Below are 21,915 nucleotides of genomic sequence, written 5' to 3'. Positions count from 1 at the left end.
TTGACCTAAGCTGCAGCCCCCCACCCCCGCCCCCCATCCCTCATTCAAATTCTCCCTCTGCCCAACCCTGCTACTTCCTGCCCTCTGGGCGGCCCTGCGCAGCTGATCGGTACCCTGAACTCCATCACTGGCCCCCTTCCAGGCGAGCCCTCGCCTGTGATGGCCTTCCAGCTGAGAGCTCTCCGAATAAAACTGCAACCTGCACGCCCTGCTTCAGTCTCCTCCACACCAGTTTTCACCATATTCCTCAATGACGGTTTGTTTACTGATCCCGCTTCCCCCGTATCCCCTCCCCCTATGTGCACCCCAAGGGCAGCGATCTTGTCTGTTTCGTGGGTTGATGTGGACCCCACTGGCAGAAGAGGAAACAGGCTGGGGAGCTCAGCGGCCTGCCCACGACCGCGGCTGGGGACGCGCCCCCCAGCTTGGGCCGCGCTCCCGGGGCCCCCGGGGCCCGCCCCCGCCGGCAGGCAGCGCGAGGGGCAGGCCCTCGGCTGTCAGTCTCGCGCCCAATGGCTGCCGAGTGGAGCGCGCGGTGGCCCGGAGTCAGCCCACGGGGTGGGGCGAGGCGCCGCGGCCAATCGCCGGGCCCGAGGGGCGCCGGGTCGCGCGGAGCCCGTCTGCGATTGGCCGCCTGTCTCTACACCTCATCGGGGGGACCCAGCGGCCATCGGCTCAGACCGCGCGGGTCAGAGCTGGCACGGAGCCGGGTGCGCAGGTGAGCAGGACCGCGGCGCCGGTGTGGGCTGCGCGCAGGTGGGTGCGCGCAGGGGGCGGATGGACAGATCGGGGTGGGGGGGGGGGCGCAGCCCGGGGGTGGGCTGGGCGTGGAGGGCGGCGGGTGATCGGCGTAGGAGCAGTCGCATGGGCAGGGGGCGCGTGCGTGCGTGCGAGCAAAGTCTGGAGGTCTCGGGGCGCGGGTTGGCCACCCGAAGGCGGCCCTTTGGGGATGCTAGTCCCCCCGGCGGTGGTCCGGAGCTCGCTGGGCGAGCCGAGACGAGGCGGAGCTCGGTGAGTGCCTCTTGGGCCGGGGGGACCGCTTCCTTCCTCGCGTGCCCCGCGCGAGTGGATGCAGTTTTCTCTTGAGGAAACATGGACCATCTGTCTGCTCCCTGAGAAGCGGGGAACCGGGAGCAGCGGACTCTGAATTGCTTCTGAAATGAAATGAAATGAAGTCGCTCAGTCGTGTCCGACTCTTTGCGACCCCGTGGACTGTAGCCTACCAGGTTCCTCCGTCCATGGGATTTTCCAGGCAAGAATACTGGAGTGGGTTGCCATTTCCTTCTTCAGGAGATCTTCCCAACCCAGGGATTGAACCCCAGTCTCCCGCGTTGTAGGCAGACGCTTTACCGTCTGGGCCACCAGGAAAGTCACAGAATTGCTTCTAGGAATAGACTAATTGCAGGGGGCTGGAGGGTGGGGGTCAGCCCGGCCTGCAGTGCAGGAAGTTAGTTGCTCTCAAAAGACCAAAGCCGCCCTCCTTCTCTCCCAGCGTTCCTCACTAACTTAACTGACGGAGTAGTATTGCCTTTCTTGGACATTTTATAATTTTAGGGAAAAGGTTTTTAAGAGTAGGAATTGCTCTGGTGAGATTTCAGACAAAAAGAGAACAGAGGGAGGAAAACTGCAAATGAGGAGATCATGTTTATCAAAAGTGGTGTTTCCTGAATGTCTGGCACTGTGCTGGGTTCTCAGAACACCCTGCATTCTAGACATCGCTCCATCTTACAGATGAGAAGACTGAGGCTCCCCAGAGGTGCAGTGACATGTGGAGAGTCGTGTACTTACCGACATAGCCATGGTTCAAACTCAGAGATACTGGCGACAGACTGGTTTGGAGGGAGGAGTCCTCAGGGCACTGCCTGCATTTACTGGGGGGGTGGGGGGTGAATGGGCAGGTGAACAATTCCAGGTGCCTTGAAGGGCCCCAGGAAGACCAGAGGAACAGGCCTGAGGGGGTGGAGTTACCCCACCTGCAGGACACTCTCCACTGAAAAACCAGGATGGTTTCCCAGGCAAAAACCCAGAAACAACCATGCAGTTACTTCTTACAATAATTCTCATAAAAATCCTTGTGTATACCTACTGCTTAAAAAAAAAAGTTACGGATTTATGTAGTAGATCTACTAAGATTAGAAAGAGCCAAGAAGTGAAGTTGCAAAAGAATTTGGAGGTAAACTAATTTGGGGAGGAAAAGAAGGAGGGAGAGTGGGTGTGTATGGAGTGACAAGTAGCTTGCGTGACAATCTGGAGAATAAGCAGCAAAGTTCAGGGACTCCTGCGGCTGGACTGAGGGGATTTGCACTTTTTTAAGAAATAATTTTGATTCTTTATTTCTGGCTCTGCTGGGACTTTGTGGCTTCACTCTGTGGCTTTCTCTGGTGGCAGCGAGTGGGGGCTACTCTTTCGTTGCCCTGCACAGGCTTCTCATCGCGCAGCTTCTCGTGTTGTGGAGCACGGGCTGGAGGGTGCTTGGGCTTCAGTAGATGTGCACCATCAACATCCCAACGCAGGCTCAGTTGCTCCAAGGCATGCGGGATCGTCCTGGATCAGGGACTGAGCCTGCATCTCCTGCCGTGGCTGGACTTCCTGAGCCACCAGGGAAGCCCCTGGCTTGGCCGTTTGACTTCTCAACGCGATTGTGTTACAGGGGGCATGTATGTTGCCACTTTTGAGAAACAGAAACCCTTGCATCTGCAGTCAAACCTGCAGTTTACCCTTTATAATTCAGAGAGTTAGAATTAGGACTTGGTGTTTCTGGAATTTCCTTCCAGGGCTCTTGCCTGTTTCTGGAGGCGCCAGAAGGGCCCCAGGCATGGGTTGCTCTGCCCCAACCAGGACCTTAGCCCTCTCCATGGCAGTCGGGCCAGAGCTCCCCAGGGCCACGCTCTGGGAAGGGTCAAGAGCCATCTCTGCATTTGGCAACCGAGGCTCGTGAATTGCATGTGCAGGTGAGGGCATGACCATCCCATCCGAAGTGGGTGGGAGGGTGTGAAAAAGCTGCAGGTAAACTCAAGTGTCACCCCACACATCACTGCCCCTGCCTTGAGGACCGATGACCTCCCTGCCCCCGGAGAGAGCCACAAGTGTTCCCGGAACTGTGGATTTAAGGACTCCAAGAGCTATTTCAACAGCTCTTTTTATTGTTAAATTGTTTTGTAACACAAGTACATGTCTGCTAGAAAAATCAGGAAAAGGGGCTGGGGGAGCCCACGTGGCGTCCCGCACCATTGAGGATTTTGGTGTATGGCTTTAAAACATTATGTGCCTCATCAGGTCTTAGCTGCAGCATGTGGGATCTCGTTCCCCGACCAGGGCTTGAACCTCAGCCCCCTGCTTTGGGAGTACAGAGTCTTAGCCACTGGATCAGAATGAGTTTCTGAATAGCTTTTTAGTGATAGATTGTCTTACAGCTCGCCCTTGTGCTGGTACATACCAAGGAAACTTCTTCCATGTTGTTAACCTCATTCTTCGTAACAGCTGCTGCATCCTCCGCTTTCCCAGGGCGTCGTTGTTTTCCCATCGCCTTACTGATAGTCATCTTCTCATCTCCAATATGTGGCAAGTGCTCCAGAATGAAAGTTCTTGCGTCTGCCTTTTCACATGGCCGTCTATTTATGTCCCTGGATGAATTCCGACAGGTGGCGACTGAGCTAGCCTGAAGGTCTAGGAACTGGCCAGAGGTCCTGGCCTCTGGAACTGTCCTCCAGTTGAAGAGTAGCTGCCCAGCCCTCACTGGGCCTGAATTCTCTCATTCCTTTAAGTACAAGTTAGGGCACATCTGTCCTTTTACCTGTCTCTTACTCCTTAAACGGGCACATTTCTAGAACAGAACCTCTGCAGTTCAATAATGTTCCAGCTGCTTGTCTATGTATGTTAGGGTAGTACCGAGCCCAACACTCACAAAGATTGACTGTTGTCATCACTACTCTGAATTTATTATTATTATTATTTTTGTCTTGGCTGTGCTGGGTCTTCGTTGCTGTGTGCAGGCTTTCCCTGCTTGTGGCAAAAGCGGGGCCTACGCTTTGCTGCGGTGCGTGAGCTCCTCATTTCGGGGGCTTCTCGTCATAGAGCGTGGCTTCAGGGGTCGTGGTGCAGGGACTCTGTCGCTCTGTGGCAGGTGGGCTCCCCTGGGACCAGGAATCAAACCGGTGTCCCTTGCATTGCGAGGCAGCCTCTTAACCCCTGGGCCGCCAGGGAAGCCCCACTACTCTGGATTTCACTCCTTAGCCTCCCAAGTGTGTCACAGGAGGTGGCGTGCCCGCCAACCCAGCTCCATCCCCATAGGTCCGTGCCAGCTGCCTTCTCCACTTTCCTTGCCTCAACTTCTCCATCTGTAAAAGTGGGCCCAATAACGGCAACTCTCCAGAGTGGGGTGGGAATTCTGTGGGTTCACAGGTGTCTGCAGCTTGATAGATCCCCAGCGAATAGTGGCCCCCTGTGGCTGCCTGCGTCACCCAGGGATGGCCCCGACAGTATCTCGTGCTCCCCTGATACCTTGCTGCTCCCCCATCAAGAGTCAGAGCCTGCTTCCCCTCCCCTTGAAAGGTGGTGGGCTTCTGACTCAGTGTGGCCAACATAACGCCCTGGGAGTGATGTCACATGCCTTCCCATGAAGAAAAGGCAGCTTGGGCACCTCTCCCCTCCTCCCTGAGGCCTCCATGCTGGGAGGAAGCCCAAGCTCCACCCGCACCATCACATCCCAGGCTGGAGCTAACCTAGCCAGCCTCCCCAGATCCCCGACCCACAGAAACACTGAAAGAGGACAAAAGATGGTTTGGTTTGGTTTTTGACCGCACCACTTGTGGAATCTTAGTCCCCTAATCAGGGGCTGAACCCAAGCCCTCAGCAGTGAAAGTGCAGAGTCCTAACCACTGGACGGCCAGGAGAGTCTCAAAAGACTGTTGTTTTCAGCCTCTGCATTGAGAAGAGACGAGTTGTGTGGAGGGCAGCAGGATGCTTCAGGGTTGGGCATTGCAGGGGCATTCGCCTTAGACCTCTGCCAGGCTGAGCTTCACCCCAACGCCCTGTGTGAGCCCACCTTCCTGAGGCCTGTGTGGTGCTGGCGGCGGTCTTGGCAGTGGCTGCCTTTCTGGAAAGAACTCCGATGGGGCTTGAGAGGGGTTCTGAGCACCTGGCCCTGGGACCTCATTTATCCCACAGAGTGGGTTACTTAGTAGATGAGGAAACTCAGGCTAGCGAGTAAAGTAGCTGCTCACAGTCACCCACTTTGAGTTCCAAGTGGGAACATGTTGGCAGCAGGACGTGATCCTGCAGGGAACTTGCAGCCTTACCAGTGACATCCGGGCCTCCTGAGCATCACTGTGCCATCCCACCTCTGCCGTGCTTCTGCATCTCAGATGCCTCTCCAAACACCAAACCCTCAAGATGCCAAAAGGGCTGCCACAGGACTTAAGCCATCTGTTGCATGGATCCCGGGCTGTTGATGGTGGTGTTCTCAGCAAGGAACGCTGAAGGCACTCGCCTGGCCTGCTTAACTGTGAAGACACCGCTCCCCCTGGGACTATGTACTGGCCAGACCGGCCCTTGCGGTTCTTATGATTGCAGGACAACTTCAGCAAAGCCAAAGAACAAGGTTTATTACTCACAGGTCCTGTGGGTACTTGCCTGCCTGCATCCACTCAGCCAAACTGTAGGTGGAAAGAGGATGAGTGTGTGGGCCTGGAGCCCTGCCTTCACGAGGGCATGAGAGTGGAGTGTTTAGAGTTTCACGGGCTCACTCTTTTTAAAAAATTTTTTGTTTATTTTTAAATGGAAGATAAGAGCTTTACAGTAGTATTGATATCTGCCATACATCAATATGAATCAACCATAGGCATACATATGTCTGCTACCTCCCACCTCCATGAACCTATTTGCAGGGCAGCAGTGGAGACACTAGTCATGCATGGATGTGAGATCTGGACCATAAAGAAGGCTGAGCACCAAAGAATTGATGCTTTCGAATTGTAATGCTGGAGAACACTCTTGAGAGTCCCTTGGACTGCAAGGAGATCAAATCACTCAATCCTAAAGGAAATCAACCCTGAATATCCATTGGAAGGACTGATACTGAAGTCGAAGCTCCAATACTTTGACCACCCTATGCCAAGAGCCGACTCATTGGAAAACACCTTGATGCTGGGAAAGGTTGAGGGCAAAAGGAAAGGGGGTGACAGAAGATGAGATGATTGGATGGCATCATCGACTCAATGGACATGAGTTTGAACAAACTCTGGGAGATGGTGAAGGACTGGGAAGCCCAGCAGGCTGCAGTCCATGGGGTCGCCTGTGGAGCTCAAAATGCGGCCCGGGGAGCTGACCAGGGTGCCGAAAAGCCCCATGCAATTCCCTGGCTCCTCCCTGCGTGTGTGTGTGTGTGTGTGTGTGTGTGTGTGTGTGTGTGTGTGTGTAGGCTTTGAAGTCCCAAGACACTCGGGAAGGTCACTGGGTCCAGGAAGTCTGCAGAGAACCAGGCTCCAAGCCCAGATCACTGTCTATGATGCCCTGTATTCATGGCACTCAGTGGTTCTGGGAATGCCTAGGGGGAAGATGCATGCTTGGGGGCAGGGGTGGGGCTGGGGGTGGGGGTGGAGTGGGCAGGGTGGGACTTGATCCAGGTCGATGGTACAGACATTCCGGGGGCGTGTGCGCTGCCCCGTGTGAGTCTGCAAAGAAGCCAACTTGGGCTGTTCCTCAGTCCACCTTGTTAAGGCTCGTCTCCAGGGCGACTCCTCCAGGAAGCACCCCCACATCCAGCCCCACCCGTTGTTTATAAGTGCTTCCTCCATGGCAGACGTGTGTGCCAGGCAGAGAAGCTACAAGATGAGATTGCCTTATCCTGGAGATCCCCACCCATGGGGACTCTTGTACTTTCAAACCCTGGGTGCTGAGCCATTACCAGGCGGGACTTGGGAAAATTATCATTTGGGTCCTTATCTCCCTGAGTCTTCGTGTGCCCTGCAGGACTTTGTTCAGCGGGTTGAAAAGGATCTCGCAGGCCTGTGGAGCGTAAGAGCCTAGAGAGTTGAAAGGGGACAGTTCAAGAAGGGAAACCCACATTCCGCAGTGGAGCCGCTCGGCAAGAGGTTGGAGGTAAGCCTCAGCGCCGCTGCTCGTTTTCAAAGGCAGCTGGTCCATCAGTGCTCAGTGTCGATTCCTGCCTGACTCTTAGGGAAAAAGTTAATTACTTCCTGGACACCACCCTCTCCCCTATTTTCAGCCATCTGCTGCCAAGGGTGTCCCTTCTACGTTCGTTAAAAATTCAGTGCTTATGACAGAGAGGCGCAGGGATGGTTCAGTGGTAGACTTCTCACCTGCCACGAGGGAGGGCCACGTTCATTCCCGCCCCCCCCCCCCCCGCCCCGTGCAGCCACAGCGTTCCCTTTCTAGGCTTCCCTTGTGGCTCAGGCGGTAAAGAATCCGCTTAAACAGTGCAGGAGACCCAGGTTTGACCCCTGGGTCAGCTGGATCCCTTGGAGAAGGGAATGACTATCCACTTCGCTATTCTTGCCTGGGAAATCCCATGCACAGAGGAGCCTGGCAGGCTACAGTCCAAGGGGTGGCAGAGAGTCAGACACGGCTAAGCAGCTCACACACACATGACCGAGAGGTGAATGAAGGCCACTACAAGCTCAAAATAATTATGTGGGCTTGTTTTAATCCTTAGAAAATATGCTTTTGGTGTTCCAAAGTTAGCTCTTAGCCTATACTGTTCTGGCCCTTTTGCAGTTTTCCAGCACGTTAGATCAGAGTAACTGCCACGTACCAGGCTCAAAATTCTGCGTTTTGGGCTGTAAACATGAGTGGCCCTCTGTCCGTAAAGAACTCTTTGGTCTGCCTTGTACGTCATAAATGCTCCATAAACCAACCTGTGAAAATAAAGTGATTGCTGCAGTTTTCATCACTGAAAAATTTTAAGTGAATGTACAGTTGTATTACAGTGATTCATCTTCACATTTAAAATAAAACCAGCATTAAAAGACTTATATATAAAAAATAAACAGTTCCCTACGTCATCTTAGAGTCTCACTTCCCAGAAGCAAATGCTTTTTCATTTTCTGAGCTACTTTTGTGTTGTTTTTTACCTGCTTATTTCTAAATGATTTCCTTTTAGCACCCTCAACTTTACACATTTTTTTTCTGTCTGGAAAAATTATTATTTACTGTTAAGCCATGTAATGTACTATAATTATGGTTTGGTGTTTTTCCCCTTATATGGCTTTTTATTTATTTATGTATTTGGAGTTAGTGGTTGCCTCACTTTTTCCATATGCTAAGTTTTCTATATATCTGTTACTAATTGTTTTTCCTGCATGTTATGACAGAGCCATCATCAGTAATTTTTGTGTGCTCTCCAACACAACAAAATGTATTATTTTCATTCCCTGCTCCCCCCGCCCCTGGCCCAAAGTCATCCATCTTGTGCCATTGTGGACCAGTTACTGTCTGGTCCACTGCCCAGCTATTATCTTGGGATTTCCTCTTGTTCTTTCACTGGCCTTTTCTTTAGCAGCTGAAGTTTCCCTCAGAATATTTGAAGTTTTCCATCTTGTCTTCTAGAACCAGCTTGCTACTAGCACGATTCTTAATCCTGGATTTTTTCTGGAAGCATTTAAGATCATCTTTTTTTCATGCCTGATATTTTTAAACGTCACCATTGTGAGCTCATTCTGGAAGTCGGGGTGTCACTGCTTCCCTCATATTATGACCATGGGTTGGCTTGTCTCTTGGTACAAGATGAATGGCTATGGGTGGGAAGGAGGAATGGAAATGATAAATTGTGTTGGAATATGTAGAAAAGTTATTAATGTGTATGAGAGCTCATTAGAGCATTCAGAAAAAAAAAAATTAGTGATAGATGCATAGAAATCTTAGCGAATGGAAAAAGTGAGGCAACCATTAATTCCAGGAAGAATAAAAAGTCATACTGAGGAGGGAACATTTTATGAGACCCAGATAAGACCGGTAAAGCGTGTTCTAAGCAGAGAAGCAGCAGGCATCATGAATAAGATAAATCACATTCATGGACGGATAGAGCCGTCTGTGTGCCTGGAGCAGTGGGTATGATGGGAGCGCGTGGGGGAGGGGAGGCAGGAGCATGTGGTGGGAGGTTTCTGAGCCACAGGTATTTGGGTTTCTGTAACAAGAAGGATGTTCTGCTGTTGTTGGGAAATCAACTGAGATAAGATCACAAGTAGGGCCAGGTGGGAGGCTATTGCAGGTTCCGGGAGTGGGAGTCCCTGCCTGGAATCACCCGTCCAGGACAAGGTGGAGAGTCTGAATGAAGGAGTCCAGCCCCGCGGAGGCCTGTGAATGACGGCAGGGGGCTGCAGTGTCCGTTTGTCAGGGGATGACCTCAGCGTGGCTTCTCCTCCCCGCAGGGCCCGATGGCTGCGAAGTCCCAGCCCAGCGTCCCTAAAGCCAAGAGTGCCAGCGGCATCACCAACGGCAAGGCTGCAGCCCAAGGGCAGTGGGGCCGCGCCTGGTAAGCTTCCCACCGCCTTCCCGGCTGGAAAGTAAAGGGGGCTCTCGGCGAGAGGCTGCCAGCCTTTGGGATTTCAGGAACCTGTGAAAGCGATTCTTTTTATCAGCAGGACTGTCATTAGTAGCAGTTTGCCAGTTTAGAAAGTTAGGAACCCAAAGAAGAAGCTACCGTAAAAGCCGCCGTCAGGGACGGCAGGTGTCCTGGTCTGCCCTCAGCGTGTAAGACACGGGGCATGGGGACTTGGTGAGGGTCCCGGATGGCCCAGAACAGGAAGCCTCTGGACCCGTGGGGTGTGGGAGGCCTTCTGTGCTTGGTCCTGGGCCCCGGGCTTTCTGGGGTGCCCCTGGGCCCGTCGGCCTTCAGACTGCTCCAAGCGGAGCGTGCGAGTGGGGTGCCTTGCCTACGCGGTGGGGGCCTTGGCCCTGCGAGCCGACAGCCTCCTCTCGGGAGGCGCTGGCTGGTGTGCCCGCGTGTGAGGTCAGGGGGCCGGGCCGCCCCCGTGACCTGCTGCCGTCCGTCGGCCCACAGGGAGGTGGACTGGTTCTCCCTGGCGAGTGTCATCTTCCTGCTGCTGTTCGCGCCCTTCATCGTCTACTACTTCATCATGGCCTGCGACCAGTACAGCTGCTCCCTGACGGCGCCCGTGGTGGACCTTGCCGCCGGGCGGGCTCGGCTCGCGGACATCTGGGCCAGGACGCCGCCCATGACCGCGAAGGCGGCCCAGATCTACGCGGCGTGGGTCACGCTCCAGGTCAGCCCTCCTGGCCCCCGCGGTGGGGACTCAGCCTGCACGCATGTCCCCTCCTCGAGGTGGGCCTGGCCCCTGGTTGGGGATGGCATCCAGCTCACAGTGACATCCTTATTCCTGGGACCCAGCCAGGCCTCACCCGCCGCCTGACGGACTTAGCTTTGTCTTCAGCTCAAGGACCACCGGGTGACATCTCAGTGTCCGGCTCGCCTTCCATTGAGCCTCTGTGCTGAGCAGAGAGCGACACCACCTGGGAGAGTGTGAGGGCGTGGCTCCCGCCCCGGAAGCCATGTGCACAATGGGAAGCATGGCCTAGGATTGCCCAGCTCCTAAGAGCTGCTCTTGGTCTTGGCCAAGCCAAGGCCATGTCCCCAGAGGTGGTCACACAGGCCTGGCCAACGAGGGGGGCGTGGCCTTGGCTCTGCTGTGACCTCACTAGCTTCCTAATCAGGAGTTCATCAGAAGGCTGTCTGCACCATGAACTTGGTGAACAGGGAGTGTTTGTTATCTGAACAGACAGGATTTAGTTTCTGAATATTAATGATGATGCTATCGTTATCCTGGGAAATGGTGCAGGGAGGTGCCCCCTGCCCACCCCAGCCCCCTGGGGTTTCCTGGGCTCTGACCTCTGCTAGCTGTTTCTCCCTGCGATCCCGGCTTTTGGGCTTCAGCTTCCCTCTCATTTCAGGCCTCTTGGTCCTTTTGAGTAAAAGGTGATTTGGAGCCGCGAGAGGCACAGTAGCCTAAAGGCAGAAACAGTCCACGTGTGCATCGACAGACGTGGACACACATGTAGTGTGATCCAACCACGCAGGGCAGTGTTGTTCTCATGGAAAGGGGTGAGGGTCTGACACAGGCTGCAGCCTGGTGCCCTGAGAACTTGGTGTTCAGTGAGAGAGGTCGGCTCCGCAGGGGCGTGTCCTGCCTGATTCTGTTTATATGCGAAGTCCAGGACAGGCAGATCCAGAGACAGAAATTGCACCGGTGGTTGTCAGAGGCTGGCAGGGAGGGGCCGCTGGGAGGGACTGCCAGGGGCTGTGGGGCTCCTCTTCGGGGTGATAAGAATGTTCTGGAATTGGCCACTGGGAGCAGTGGCACGAGCTCGGGAATACACTGAGCTCTTTCAGTGAACACTTTTCAAGGGTGAACTATGGAATGTAAGCCAATGGGCTCTCCCAAAGGGAGTGGCTGAGCCCCGTGAGGAGACGACATGGGTGTTCTGACCGGTGGTGACGCGTTTCCTGTTCAGGGCTCCCTTCAAAGCCCGCAGTCAGCCTGCGGTCAGCGTTCCCAGAGCCATAAGCTCTTCTGGAAGAAGTAACCAGCCGCAATCATGGTTTCTCCCACTCGTGCGGTGCCTGCACACGCGTCGTCTCAACTGAGAAAGCACAGCCGTGTCGAGGCACAGCCAGGCCCCGCAGCCCACGGGGAAACCAGCTGAAACATCTCTGCGTTTCAGGTGCTTCTGTACATGCTGCTTCCTGACTTCTGCCACAAGTTTCTGCCGGGCTACGTGGGGGGCGTGCAGGAGGGCGCCGTGACTCCCACAGGTAACCCAGGGCCGCCCCGCTCGCCCACGTGCCGCCTTTCCCTGTCCATCCTCTTACGGGGCCTGACCCCCACCCACCCCGCCAACACACACACACACACACAGAGCTTCCAGGGACGGCCGCCAGAGGTGAGATCAGAAATCACATTCCCAACCAGGGACCGAAATAGCCCCCGCTCCCTGCCGGTCATGTGGCTGGGCTCGGGAGCATCTTCCCGGCAGGGACACTTGGAGCGCCCCAGGGGCATCGCGGGGCCCAAGCTTTGACTTAAGGGCCTTAGGGCCGCCTGGTCCATTCATTCCCCGTAGTCACTGAGACCCTGGCCCGACCCACAGAGAGCTCTTGGCTACCCTCCCCCCACCCCAGCTCCACCAGGAGCCACAGGGGACCCTTGTCCCTTCTGCTGTGGCTCCAGCTTCCGGCAAACTGCAGGCTGGTGACTCAGCCTCGGGCCGGCTATAGACGTCCTGCGCCCTCTCTCCCACTCTTAGGGATTCAGCCAGCACGCGCGGTTAGTCCCCAGCTCCCAGTGTGAGGTGTGCTGCCGGCGTGTCGGCCCTGAGTGCCTGAATGGCACCAGCCACTGACTGGCTCTGGGGCTGGGGTCTGGGGGCCCCAGAAAGGAGCCGGGAGCAGATACAGCGGGCAGATGGCCCCGCTCTCGCGTCTCCCCTCTGCAGGAGCCGTCAACAAGTACGAGGTCAATGGCCTGCAGGCGTGGCTTCTCACGCACCTCCTGTGGTTTGCCAACGCCCACCTCCTCTCCTGGTTCTCTCCCACCATCATCTTTGACAACTGGATCCCACTGCTCTGGTGTGCCAACATCCTGGGCTACACCGTCTCCACCTTCGCCATGGTCAAGGGCTACCTCTTCCCCACCGATGCCCGGGAATGGTATGTTCTCAGCGGCTGCGTGAGCCCTAGGTGGCGGGTCAGTGCCTTTTTCTGGGACATTGGGCTAGGACATTGCAGAAGCCTGAGGATTGAGCATCCTTGAGGAGGAGCTCAAGAGACCGCAATGGACTCTGGGGGGCATCCGTATTGAATGGGTGGCTTCTCCTGCCTTGGGGAGGATGCAGTTGAAGGTGGCCAAGTCTATCTTTGGTAGCTGAGTTATCTCCAGCAGGGCCATAGGGAAGAAGGAGGGCGGGAGAGGCAACGCCTTCTTGCAGGCAGGAGCAGCCCATTCCCTCTTTCTGTGAAACGTCAGTGCGGCCTGAAGCAGTCTTAGTGAGAAGTCTTGTTACCTCGGTGGCTTTAATGTAATAGCTTCCCAGGAAGAGCCTGACTGATTGGTGTCCATTCTCATGGAGCCTTGGGTGAGATAGTTATCAACCATCCACCTACCCATCTCTTCATACACCCATATATCCAATTCTTCATGCATTCATCCACCACCCACCCATCCATTTATCCATCGTCCATCCAGCACATCCACTCATCCATTCATCTGTTCATCTACCCGTCCAACCACCCATCCCTCTATCCATCCAGCACATCCATCCAACCATCCATCCATCTCTTCATACATCCATATATCCATTCTTCATCCATTCTTCCACCACCCACCCATCCGTTTATCCATCCGTCCATCCAACACATCCATCCAACCATCCACCCATCCACTCATCCATCTAGCCACCCATCCAACCATCCACCCATCCACTCATCCATCCAGCCACCCATCCAACACATCCATCCAACCATCCACCCATCCACTCATCCATCCAGCCACCCATCCAACACATCCATCCAACCATCCACTCATCCACCCATCTACCCATCCAAGCCCCCATCCATCTATCCATCCAACACATCCATCCAACCACATACCCATCCACTCATCCACCCATCTACCCGTCCAACCACCCATCCATCTATCCATCCAACACACCCATTCAACCATCTACCCATCCACTCATCCACCCATCCAGCCAGCATCCATCTATCCATCTATCCATTCATCCCACATCCCCTGTCCCTCCCTCCCTGTCTCCCTGTATCCATCCATTCACCCAGCCATCCATTCATCTATCCATGCATCTACTCATCCCCCCTTCTCTCCCTCCCCGCCTCCTTCCATGGACACATTCATCAAGAGATGTTTGTTGGGTCCCTCCTGTAGACAGGTGTAGGCAATGATTCTTGTTCTCGGGGTGATCGCATTTTAGTTTTGGTTCCAGATGAAAGCAAAGTGTGCTTCCTTTAACTGTTACCCCTAGGCTCTTAGGAAGCGTGTTTGGATTATGGCACTTTGAGCTTATGTGATGAGCAAGTAACGAGGCCTGTCTTCTACACCTTGTGGAAATCATTTTCTCTGCTTTATAATCACACCCCCTATTGTAGACTTTGTATATTTTGCTTCTTTCTGCTTATCCTAGTTGAGGGAAATGGACATGACAATATATTTCCCTAACTAACAGAGAAATCCCCGTGTATGTGCAGCAGGTGGTAGAGCAAGTCTCCAGCTGAGTTACCCTGGCTGACTCTCTGCTCACTCCTCTGGTCAGGTGATGAGGGCAGCAAAGCATTTAAAATTTGCCCAGCAAGGCATGGGTGTGGGCCCTGGAGCTGGGCACCTGGCTCTGAGACTGGTGCTGTTTTTGATGTCTACCTCGGCATCATTTATAACCCCGCTCGCCCACGGGGGCCCAAATGCTCTATGAGTCATTCAGAATAAAGTCTCTGTCCAGCCGAGCCAGTTGGGCAGCTCGCCTCTGGGGAGCCTGGAGGTGGGAGGGAGGATCCTGGGCACCTGCCCAGGTTACAGTCTCCCTACCTTCATTACAACAAAGTGAGCCTCTCAGCTTGAGGCTGGGGCTGAATGCGGAGTGAAGTGTCACGGCTGTCGGAGAGGGGCCCGAGGCTGACGTGGCCTCCGCGCGCTGGGTCCTTGCAGTTCACGGCAGGCCTCCCCCAGGTCTTCTCTCTTGGGCCTGCAGTACCCAGGCTGGGCTGAGCACCTGAGCACCAGCCAAGGAGGCTGCTTGTGAGAGGCACTCGCTGACAGCATGCATCTGTCGTTTGTGTTTTCAAGCAAATTCACAGGCAATTTCTTTTACAACTACATGATGGGCGTTGAGTTTAACCCCCGAATTGGGAAGTGGTTTGACTTCAAGCTCTTCTTCAATGGACGCCCTGGGATCGTCGCCTGGACCCTCATCAACCTGTCCTTTGCAGCCAAGCAGCAGGAGCTCTATGGCCATGTGACCAACTCCATGGTCTTAGTCAACGTCCTGCAGGTAGCCTGCTTGTGGCCTGGGTCAGGGGTTGTGGGCTCTGACACCAGCTGGGTGCTGGGGAAACCCGAAAGCCAGATAGCTTTCAAAAGACAGTAAGAAATATTAGTCGCTCAATCGTGTCTGACTCTGAGACCCCATGGACTGCATAGCCCACCAGGCTCCTCTGTCCATGGACTTCTCCAGGCAAGAATGCTGGACTGGGTAGCCATGCCCTCCTCCAAGGGCTCTTCCCAGCCCAGGGACTGAATGAACCCCGGACTCCCGCATTGCAGGCAGCTTCTTTACCATCTGAGCCACCTGGGAAGTCTCTTGAAAGACTGTAATCTGCGCCTTTCGAAGGGGGTTGGCACCTTCGCACGTGTCTGGGAGGCTGGCAGCGGAGTGGGAGGCGAGGGAGTCGTGTCCTCACCTGTCAGACACTGCTCTGGCCCCGGGGACTCGCGTAGCCCACGGCAAACTCCTGTTTGCTGCTCAGGTGTGTCAGTGGTCCTGGCAACACAGCTCTGACGGCTGTGGAAGGACCCCGTCCCAATCCCCCGCCCCCACAGCCATCTCTCTGCTCCCAGCTCCACAGCCCTGGACTTCGGCGTCCAGGACGCTGCTGGGCGCCCCTCTTGTGGGCCACGTGTCATCTCAGACTGCGGACGGGGACTCCCTCCCCCCACTTACCCCCTGATGGCCCAGGACCAGCAGGAAGTGCAGCAGCTGCCCCACCAGGGGAGCTCGGGGACACCCAGGGACCCCATCCCGTCCTGGAGAGTGGTTTCCCCCTCTGCGCCCGTGGTCAGTACCTGACCGCTCCTGTGTTGCAGGCCATCTATGTGCTGGACTTCTTCTGGAATGAAACCTGGTACCTGAAAACCATCGACATCTGCCACGACCACTTTGGGTGGTACCTGGGCTGGGGGGACTGCGTCTGGCTGCCGTACCTGTACACGCTGCAGGTGAGGAGATGACCAGGGAGCCCCCGTGACGCTCACCCCCCCCCCGCCCAGCAGGACCTTCGGTGGCTGGGTCCCTGGGCCCGCCCAGCGCTGCCCTCAGAGCAGACAAGCTGAGCATGTGCCAGGCCTTGTCCTTGCCCACGTGTCTGGATTTTTCAGGTTGGGGGGGGGGCACCAGAACCTGGAGAAGGGAGGCTGGCGCCCTTTGAGGGAGAGGAGAAGGCTTAGTGTGAGTCACCACAGGCCGCTGTAACAAGTATCTCAGACCAGGCGACTTGAACAACAGGATTCACTGTCTCCAGGAACAGGACTCACCATATCCGGTCCTGGAGGGTGGAGTCCCAGACCCAGGTGTGGTCGGGCCTCTCTCCTGGGCGTGCAGACGGCCGTCTCCTCCCTGTGTCCTCACAGGGCCATCCCTCTGAGTGTGTCTGTGTCCTGACAGCAGTCATGTTGGATGAGGCCGACCCTGGTGGCGTCACTGTACCGTAATCGCCTCTTTAAAGGCTCCTCTCTAGATATAGCCACTTGCTGAGTCCTGGGCTCAGGACTGCAACCTGTGAACGTGGGGGACACCACGCAGCCCCGAAGACTCAGAGAACAGGGTGATTCAGAGTAGATTTGGGTCTAAAGAAATGACTTGTGACACCAGGGAGGAAGAAGCTGGCTACTGATAGTCATATTTATTCAGATCTTAACAGTGAAAGGGTAAGAGTCCTGCTCTCCTGTTTTTTTTCCCATGAAGGCTCTGAGTATCCACACGCATGAGTGGTGGACATGCCGGCGGGTCCTGCCCGCTTGGAGCTCATGGCCTGGCAGGGAAAGGCCCCATGCGGGCAGCCCAGGGTGGGGAGGGGTCGCTGACCGCTGAGAGAGGGCCAAGGAGGCGCCCCCAGCCTGGGCAAGCGTCTTGGGGTGGCCACAGACAGACCAAGAGCAGAATGAAGAGTCTGGGGGTAAGAACACTGCCAGACCAGAGGCTGGGGGATCAGAGCCCACTGCCAGGCGGGAGGCCCGCAAGAGGGGAGCGTTCCAGGGGAGAGGAGGGTGGAGGCTGGCCGGGGCTGCAGGCTCTGGGAGAGGCTCCCTCACATGCGTCACAGGAGTCGAGTGTAGAAGCCTTCCTGGGGAGCCGGAGGGGCCTGGCTTTGCACCTCTGCTGGGCCACCAGCCAGGGGATGGGGCCTCGCGCGTCTCTAGAAAATCAGGGCGGACTCACCTCGGTTAGGGCTAGGCTGATGACTCAAGGTAGGCTGGGCAGCTCTGCCCTGGTGCCTGCTATGTGCTCCATGCCACGGGAGCCACCTCGGGGACGGGCGCTGGTTCTGAGGCTGTTGCGTACCTGCTAAGTCACTTCAGTCATGTCTCTCTGTGACCCCGTGGACTGTAGCCTGCCAGGCTTCTCTGTCCGTGAGATTCTCCAGGCAAGGAGACTGGAGTGGGTTGCCGTTTCCTTTCCCAGGGGATCTTCCCGACCCAGGGCTCAAACCCACATCTTTTATGTTTCCTGCATTGGTAGGCGAGTTCATTACTGCTGAGTCACCCAGGAAGCCCTCTGAGGCTGTTGGGGGATGTCCAGCCCTCCACACCGCTCCCAACTCGCAGAGAACAGCCCTACCTTCTTCTGCGTGGTGTGCGGGCCCCCGTGTAGGGTGGCTGCGTGCCGAGCCCGGCCACATGCCGCCTGCTCGTGGCGTGAGCCCAAGTGAGGAGGTGCGGGGTGGAAGAGAACAGGCTTCTGGGCACATGCGTGGTTCGCAGCAGCTCAGGTGGGCTGCTTTAACAGACTGCAAGTGTGGAGGGAACCCATGCGGACAGACCTTGTAGGCTGGCCAGGACGTGCATGGGCAACGTGGTGAGCAGTCAGCCAGCCCTGCGGGCAGTGATGGCAGGGCTGCTGTTACCTGGCTGACCACCCTGCAGCATCCCACAGCAAGAGCGGAAAGCAGAGCCGGCAGGGTAGAGGGGAAAGAGCCTTGGGCTGGAGGCTGGAAGTTCTGGCCTCCGGTCCCCACTCTGGGTCTTCTGCACAGACCCTCTGGACCCATTTCTCCACTTGGTGGTTGCAGGCTCTCTGGTTCCCTGAAACTGTGAGCACCATTTTCCAGGCATGCAAACTGATAGCAGGAGATCACACACACACACACACACACACACACACACACACACACACACGTATGTGTCTGTTTATTTGATTGTGTGATTGTGGTCCTGTCAAGTCCAAACTCTTCAGGGCAGCTGGCAGCAGGCTGGAGATCCTGGGATGAGTTGGTATTGCAGCTGGGTCTGACAGCTGTCCACTGGTAGAATTCACACTTGTTCCTGAGTCTTTTGTTCTTAGTGTCTTCAACTGATTAGATGAGGCCCACCTGCCTTGTGGAGGGTGATCAGCTTCATGCATTCTAATTGGAAACGTTAATTGCATCTTAAAAATACCTTTGTAACAACTAGATTACTGTTGGACCAAGTATCTGGGTCCCGTGGCCTAGCTAAGGGGACACAAAAAATTAACTATCCTATTCAAATGGTATTTTTAATATTATGCTGTATGTGTTAATTGCTCAGTCGTGTCCAACTCTTTGCCGACCCCATAGACTGTAGCCCACCAGGCTCCCCTGTCCTAGGGATTCTCCAGGCAAGAATAATGGAGTGGGTTGCCATTTCCTTCTCCAGAGGATCTTCCTGACCCAGGGTTGGAACATGGGTCACTTTCACTGCAGGCAGATTCTTTACCAGCTGAGCCATAATTGGAAGTCCCATTATGCTGTATATTTTACATTTATACTATATGTGATGTGTGTGTGTATAGATAGAGAGGCAGATAACTAACTAGGTGTGTGCATGCTAAGTCGCTTCAGTCACATCTGACTCTTTGCGATGCTATGGACTGTACTCCGCCAGCCTCCTCTGTGCATGGGATTCTCCAGGCAAGAATACAGGAGTGGGTTGCCATGCCCTCCTCCAGGGGATCCTCCCAACCCAGGGGTGGAACCTGCGTCATTTGCACATTTGCTTGTTTGATCCCCTCTGAGGCGGGTGCTTCTGTTCACGGGAGAGGAAACCAAGGTAGGGCCAGGTGGGCAGCTGGTCAGGGGTACAGCTGGGGTGTGAGCCGGGCCGTGCCCCTGAGCCCGTGGCCTGCCCGCCCCCCGGACAGGCCAGCCCTGACCTCTCGCCTCACCCCGCAGGGCCTGTACCTGGTGTACCACCCCGTGCAGCTGCCCACCCCCTACGCGCTGGGCGTCCTGCTGCTGGGCCTGCTAGGCTACTACATCTTCCGGATGACCAACCACCAGAAGGACCTCTTCCGCCGCACGGATGGGCGCTGCCTGATCTGGGGCAGGAAGCCCAAGGCCATCGAGTGCTCCTACACATCGGCCGACGGGCAGAAACACCACAGCAAGCTGCTCGTGTCGGGCTTCTGGGGCATGGCCCGCCACTTCAACTACACGGGTGACCTGATGGGCAGCCTGGCCTACTGCCTGGCCTGCGGCGGCGGCCACCTCCTGCCCTACTTCTACATCGTCTTCATGACCATCCTGCTCACCCATCGCTGCCTGCGGGACGAGCACCGCTGTGCCAACAAGTACGGCCGCGACTGGGAGCGCTACACGGCTGCCGTGCCCTACCGCCTGCTCCCCGGCATCTTCTAGAGGGGGCCCGTGCCAGGAGGAGCCCCCACGGGGCGGTGAAGAGCGCGGTCCCAGCCCCGCCCTCCAGGAGCCTCTGCATCCTCACGTTCACTGGAGCTCTTGCCCCGAGCACAGTGGCCAGGGTTCACACCAGCTGCCTTCTCACCGTGTGCGGCGCTACCAGGGCGAGAGGATGGCTTGTCTCCTCTCTGTCTGCGGTCCAGACAGTGGGTGTCTGACATCAAAGGGGACCTCCTCCAGCCCCTGTGGTCACTCCTGCCCTTAGCTCTTGCTTAGACACAGTAGCACTGGGCCCGCCAGCTCTGCGGGTTGTCGCCCTCCCAGCGTTCAGCTCCAGGTGTTGCCTGCGTCACCCGCGCGGCGCTGGTGAGCTGCGCCCGTCAGACTTCTCCTCTGTGCCCGCACCGTGTTACGTTTGTCTGTGGAGGGCTCTGAGGGGCGCTGCACGAGGAAGGGCCGCTTCTGGTTCTGGTTCTTTACGAACTCTGCTCAGGTGACCCAGAGACCTTGGCCACCATCAAGGGGGTCTTCACCCAAGCCTTCTCCAAGGAGACCTGAGCCCCAGCCTCAGGAGGCGACCCCTTTCTTACCATGGCCGGCTCCTCAACCCACGGGTATTCTTGACTTTTAGATGTGACTGGCCTGATAGAGTTAATCTTTTATTCAGGTACTTGGGAGACATCGCGAGTTCAGCTCCTGACCACCCCGATAAAGCAAACACAGTAAGTCCCTGACATACGAACAAGTTCTCTTCTGAGAAAGCATTTGTAAAGTCCGATTTGTTCATTAAGTCCAACAGAGTTCGTGTAGGTACCCAGCTAGCACAGTTGGCTGTTTAATACTGTACTGTAGTAGTTTTATAGTACTTTTCCTACAAATAAAACATTTTTAATCTCACAGGATGTAAGTTGAAAAGTACAGTCGTACACTACAGCGGCTGGCATCAAGTGAGCGGGCAAGAAGGCTTGCTGACTGGAGCGGGGAGAAGAGGCGGGAGATGGTAGAGCTGAACGATGGTCAGCGGCAGGAGACAGGGCCAGCTGCAGTGCCACGCCTAATGTGGACAGAACACATGTTTGCATCTTTGAAAGTTCACATCTTAAAGGTTCCTATATAGAGGACTTCCTGTGTCCCAACAAAGCGAGTCACATGAGTTTTTTGGCTTTGCGGTGCATATAGAATTTATGTTTACACGATTCTGTACTCTTTTAAGTGTGAAATAGCACTGTCCTAAAGGACAGTGTGCATACCTTTGGTTAAAAAATGCTTTATTGCTAAAAAACGCTGAAATGATGACCGTAGTAATATCAAAGGTCACTGATCACAGATCAGTTCACAAATGTAACGAAAGTTTTGAAGTACGGCCATAAATGCCGAGATGTGACAGAGGGACACAGAGCGGGCAAAAGCTGTCGGAAGAATGTCACCAGTGTGGTTGCTGGACGCAGGGTTGCCAGAAATCTTCAATTTGTATAAAAGCACCATATCTGCAAAGCACAATAAATGAGATGTGACCGATTTAAACCTCCCCAGTTCAGACTTCTATGTGGTTTGTCTCCCACTGGTACCCGGCCGTAGACGAGGGCTCAGGTTTTGGTGTGTAGAAGGGATGCTCAGGGAATGTTGGATCAGAATGTTGGATCAACGGTCTGCCTCATAGCTCTGGGTACCCATCGTGGGATTCAGGGGAGGGACCCCCTGCTTCCCCCACCGTCAGCCCTCAGCTGGGGCTGCTCTTGTGCTGGGTGTGAGAATCCATTCCATTTGCCAAAGGGAGAAGCTCCATTTGGACCGCCTGCCCCCAGCAAGAGACTGGAGAAACCAGAAAGCTGGTGCTAGGCTTGCTTCACGCCTGAAGGAACCGAGGACCAGGGTGAGCTGGGAGCCCCACGTCCTGTGCAGGGAGGGCAGGTGCAGGACAACGTCTCCCCTGCTCAAGTTAGAATCGGTTAAGCAAAGCCAGGCAGGATAGCCAGGAAGGATCAGGGCCTTTTTCCCACCTGGCCTGACTTAACTGTGTGGTTCAGTTGCTAAGCTGTGTCCGACTCTGTGACCCCATGGACTGCAGCATGCCAGGCTTCCCTGTCCTTCACCATCTCCTGGAGTTTGCTCAGACTCATGTTGGTTGAGTCAGTAGTGCCATCCAGCCATCTCATCCGCTGCTGTCCCCTTTTCCTGCCCTCAGTCTTTCTCAACATCAGGGTCTTTTCCAGTGAGTCAGCTCTTCACATCTGCTGGCCAAAGGATTGCAGCTTTAGCTTCAGCATCAGTCCTTCCAATGAATATTT

The 21,915-nt window shown here is 55.4% G+C and overlaps 1 protein-coding gene across 3 annotated transcripts; it reads left to right on the top strand.

The window, feature by feature from the left end:
• The first annotated feature begins 614 nt into the window (after window positions 1-614).
• DHCR7 (7-dehydrocholesterol reductase) lies at window positions 615-21,159 on the top strand. 3 transcript variants are annotated; one of them, XM_020874112.2, is made up of 9 exons: window positions 615-718; window positions 6,970-7,098; window positions 9,387-9,490; window positions 10,019-10,241; window positions 11,698-11,788; window positions 12,469-12,682; window positions 14,826-15,030; window positions 15,843-15,974; window positions 19,163-21,159. In XM_020874112.2, the coding sequence occupies exons 3-9, from the start codon at window positions 9,393-9,395 to the stop codon at window positions 19,625-19,627; spliced, it is 1,428 nt and encodes a 475-aa protein (XP_020729771.2). In that variant the 5' UTR covers window positions 615-718; window positions 6,970-7,098; window positions 9,387-9,392; the 3' UTR covers window positions 19,628-21,159. The 3 variants fall into 3 exon arrangements, with proteins under 3 accessions (XP_020729771.2, XP_020729772.2, XP_070313919.1); XM_020874113.2 differs by having other exon boundaries at window positions 655-756; XM_070457818.1 differs by lacking the exon at window positions 615-718 and adding an exon at window positions 926-1,011.
• Window positions 21,160-21,915: the final 756 nt, after the last annotated feature.

Source organism: Odocoileus virginianus, chromosome 28 (assembly GCF_023699985.2).
Source record: "Odocoileus virginianus isolate 20LAN1187 ecotype Illinois chromosome 28, Ovbor_1.2, whole genome shotgun sequence".
In the NCBI taxonomy this organism is placed as follows: Eukaryota; Metazoa; Chordata; class Mammalia; order Artiodactyla; family Cervidae; genus Odocoileus; species Odocoileus virginianus.
The sequence above is the reverse complement of the archived record's forward strand: the minus strand, read 5'-3'. Positions and strand labels throughout refer to the sequence as shown.

Bases quoted from the DNA above. Each gene is read 5' to 3' on its own strand.
- DHCR7 (XM_020874112.2), top strand. From the start codon at position 9,393: ATGGCTGCGAAGTCCCAGCCCAGCGTCCCTAAAGCCAAGAGTGCCAGC. The intron at 9,491-10,018 runs GTAAGCTTCCCA...GTCGGCCCACAG, and splicing joins GGGCAGTGGGGCCGCGCCTG to GGAGGTGGACTGGTTCTCCC. The intron at 11,789-12,468 runs GTAACCCAGGGC...TCCCCTCTGCAG, and splicing joins GGGCGCCGTGACTCCCACAG to GAGCCGTCAACAAGTACGAG.